Here is a 3,998-nt window from a genome sequence, read left to right as displayed (position 1 = left end):
TCTCTCTATGGAGGCGGGGTCTCTACTTTTACAGCTGCTCCTCAGAATTGCCATTTATCTTGTAATTGCCATTTCTGGCAACTTTATTGCTTCTATATTGATAATAACTAAAATACTACACGACTACGACTCATGCTGGAGAACACCTTCTTTCCATCCATGAAGGATCTCCATTCACAGTTCTTTCACACTTTATATCGGTTTACAGTTAATATAGAGAGAAAATATCCGCCTGGTAATTAATTTTGGCGACTCCGTCTCTCCTCCACAAGTTATTAATTTTTCTCGAAACAGAAAATAAGGGCCGCCGTGCTTTTCGTGTTCGGTGGAAGAACCCGTTCACGGATTCTCAGCACCGCTCCTCCCCCAGCGAGTCCGTGTTCTCCCCCAGGTCCACGGAGGCCAGCGTGCCCCTCATCTTCCCTCGTCCGGGACCCGGACCGGGAACCGGGCCCACAACGACGAGCCCGGCTCTGGCGCCGCCGTGGCCGGAGTAGACCTCCACGGCGCTGGAGATGGACTGGAGGGAGCGGTCCCGGAAGTAGTGGAACGCCTCCTGGTCCAGGTAGTTCTGCTCCTCGCGGAGGCCCTGCTCAAACAGCTTGCGCTTGTGTCTGAACTCGATCACCGTCTTGGTGTAGGAGTTGAGGGTGGTGACGGAGGCGGCCATGCAGCAGGTGAAGGAACCCCACGCCATGCTGGTTGGAGAGGAACACAGGGAGGGAAGAAGAAGAGGAAGAAGAGGAGGTAGTGAAGACTTCTATTCATGTGACTCGATGGATGATGGTTGGTTGGTCCACCACTATATTGGTACACCACGAAATATATAATACATATCTATCTATCTATACATATTTATATATATATATAAATATATGTATATATATATGTATTTATAAATATTATATAATATATATAAATGTAAAAATAAATATATTTATATAGATATATATATTTATATAATATATTTAAATAAATATATCTGAATAAATATATTTATAAATATAGATGTTTATAAATATTATGTATATATATATATACAGGACTGTCTCAGAAAATTAGAATATTGTGATGAAGTTCTTTATTTTCTGTAATGCAATTAAAAAAACAAAAATGTCATGCATTCTGGATTCATTACAAATCAACTGAAATATTGCAAGCCTTTTATTCTGATTTATTGCTGATTATGGTTTACAGCTTAAGAAAACTCAAATATCCTATCTCTAAATATTAGAATATCATGAAAAAGTATACTAGTAGGGTATTAAACAAATCACTTGAATTGTCTAATTAACTCGAAACACCTGCAAGGGTTTCCTGAGCCTTGACAAACACTCAGCTGTTATAAATCTTTTTTTTTACTTGGTCTGAGGAAATATTAAAATTTTATGAGATAGGATTTTAGAGTTTTCTTAAGCTGTAAGCCATAATCAGCAATATTAAAAGAATAAAAGGCTTGCAATATTTCAGTTGATTTGTAATGAATCCAGAATGCATGACATTTTTGTTTTTTTAATTGCATTACAGAAAATAAAGAACTTTATCACAATATTCTAATTTTCTGAGACAGTCCTGTATATATATAAGTTCATAATGGTTTCCAGACGTTCATGGTTCCCAGATGATGGAAACAAAAAACTTAAGGGATTGTTCGACTTTTGCTCAAACATCAGCATACATTTAGGCCCGATATTCATGTCCCCCAGAGGATTAACCATCCCAATCTTTATCGCCGCCAGCAGGTCAAGATTTCTACTTCTTCAGTGAAATATATTGGCACCTATCCGGATGAATTGGGATCAAATGGTTCGCCGTTATTCGTTGTCCCCGGACGATGAAACCAGATCACTTTGAGGTTGTCGTGTGAAATGTCTTTGTAATGATTGGATAGGTCACCAATAACTGTGGGACCTGTATTCATGTCTCCCAGAAGACTAAAACACCCAAACAGCAGTCTAAAATATGCATGATCATGATAAATGACTTGTTTTTAATGCAAGTTTCCTTCTCTTCTGTCTGTTCACGGTCAAACACAAGAAAGAGGATCGCATTAAGAGGATAACTCATGAAGTGAAACATACATCATCGATGACACAACCAAATGACTGTTTCAGTGATTCCCTTTAAACACCTCCAGGTCCCTCTAAACACCTCCAGGTCCCTTTAAACACGTCCAGGTCCTTTTAAACACCTCCAGGTCCCTTTAAACACCTCCAGGTCCCTCTAACCACCTCCAGGTCCATTTAAACACCTCCAGGTCCCTCTAAACACCTCCAGGTCCTTTTAAACTCCTCCAGGTCCCTCTAAACACCTCCAGGTCCTTTTAAACACCTCCAGGTCCCTTTAAACACCTCCAGGTCCTTTTAAACACCTCCAGGTCCCTCTAAACACCTCCAGGTCCCTTTAAACTCCTCCAGGTCCCTTTAAACACCTCCATGTCCTTTTAAACACCTCCAGGTCCCTTTAAACTCCTCCAGGTCCCTTTAAACACCTCCAGGTCCCTTTAAACTCCTCCAGGTCCCTCTAAACACCTCCATGTCCTTTTAAACTCCTCCATGTCCTTTTAAACACCTCCAGGTCCCTTTAAACACCTCCAGGTCCCTCTAAACACCTTCAGGTCCCTCTAAACACCTCCAGGTCCCTTTAAACACCTCCAGGTCCCTTTAAACTCCTCCAGGTCCTTTTAAACACCTCCAGGTCCCTCTAAACACCTCCAGGTCCCTTTAAACTCCTCCAGGTCCTTTTAAACACCTCCAGGTCCCTCTAAACACCTTCAGGTCCCTTTAAACACCTCCAGGTCCATTTAAACTCCTCCAGGTCCCTTTAAACTCCTCCAGGTCCCTCTAAACACCTCCATGTCCTTTTAAACTCCTCCAGGTCCTTTTAAACACCTCCAGGTCCCTCTAAACACCTCCAGGTCCCTTTAAACTCCTCCAGGTCCTTTTAAACACCTCCAGGTCCCTTTAAACACCTCCAGGTCCTTTTAAACACCTCCAGGTCCCTCTAAACACCTCCAGGTCCCTCTAAACACCTCCATGTCCTTTTAAACACCTCCAGGTCCCTTTAAACACCTCCAGGTCCTTTTAAACACCTCCAGGTCCCTTTAAACACGTCCAGGTCCCTTTAAACACCTCCAGGTCCTTTTAAACACCTCCAGGTCCCTTTAAACACCTCCAGGTCCCTCTAAACACCTCCAGGTCCTTTTAAACACCTCCAGGTCCCTCTAAACACCTCCAGGTCCATTTAAACTCCTCCAGGTCCCTTTAAACTCCTCCAGGTCCCTCTAAACACCTCCAGGTCGTTTTAAACTCCTCCAGGTCCTTTTAAACACCTCCAGGTCCTTTTAAACACCTCCAGGTCCCTCTAAACACCTCCAGGTCCCTCTAAACACCTCCATGTCCTTTTAAACACCTCCAGGTCCCTTTAAACACCTCCAGGTCCTTTTAAACACCTCCAGGTCCCTTTAAACACGTCCAGGTCCCTTTAAACACCTCCAGGTCCTTTTAAACACCTCCAGGTCCCTTTAAACACCTCCAGGTCCATCTAAACACCTCCAGGTCCCTCTAACCACCTCCAGGTCCATTTAAACTCCTCCAGGTCCCTCTAAACACCTCCAGGTCCTTTTAAACACCTCCAGGTCCCTTTAAACACCTCCAGGTCCTTTTAAACACCTCCAGGTCCTTTTAAACACCTCCAGGTCCATTTAAACTCCTCCAGGTCCCTTTAAACTCCTCCAGGTCCCTCTAAACTCCTCCAGGTCCATTTAAACACCTCCAGGTCCCTTTAAACTCCTCCATGTCCATTTAAACTCCTCCAGGTCCCTTTAAACACCTCCAGGTCCCTCTAAACACCTCCATGTCCTTTTAAACACCTCTAGGTCCCTTTAAACACCTCCAGGTCCATTTAAACTCCTCCAGGTCCCTTTAAACACCTCCATGTCCTTTTAAACACCTCCAGGTCCCTTTAAACACCTCCAGGTCCCTCTAAACACCTCCAGG

At 43.4% G+C, this 3,998-nt stretch overlaps 1 protein-coding gene across 1 annotated transcript in view; it reads right to left on the bottom strand.

The window, feature by feature from the left end:
- Window positions 1–349: 349 nt before the first annotated feature.
- Window positions 350–3,998, bottom strand: part of gsg1l (gsg1-like) — a 25,730-nt gene continuing 22,081 nt past the window's right edge. The window contains exon 5 of the mRNA XM_056407145.1: window positions 350–698. Coding sequence (XP_056263120.1) covers window positions 350–698 — 349 coding nt within the window. The remainder of the gene's footprint in view (window positions 699–3,998) is intronic.

This window comes from Pseudoliparis swirei, chromosome 23, assembly GCF_029220125.1.
Source record: "Pseudoliparis swirei isolate HS2019 ecotype Mariana Trench chromosome 23, NWPU_hadal_v1, whole genome shotgun sequence".
Classification (NCBI taxonomy): domain Eukaryota; kingdom Metazoa; phylum Chordata; class Actinopteri; order Perciformes; family Liparidae; genus Pseudoliparis; species Pseudoliparis swirei.
This window is presented reverse-complemented; position numbering and strand designations above follow the sequence as displayed.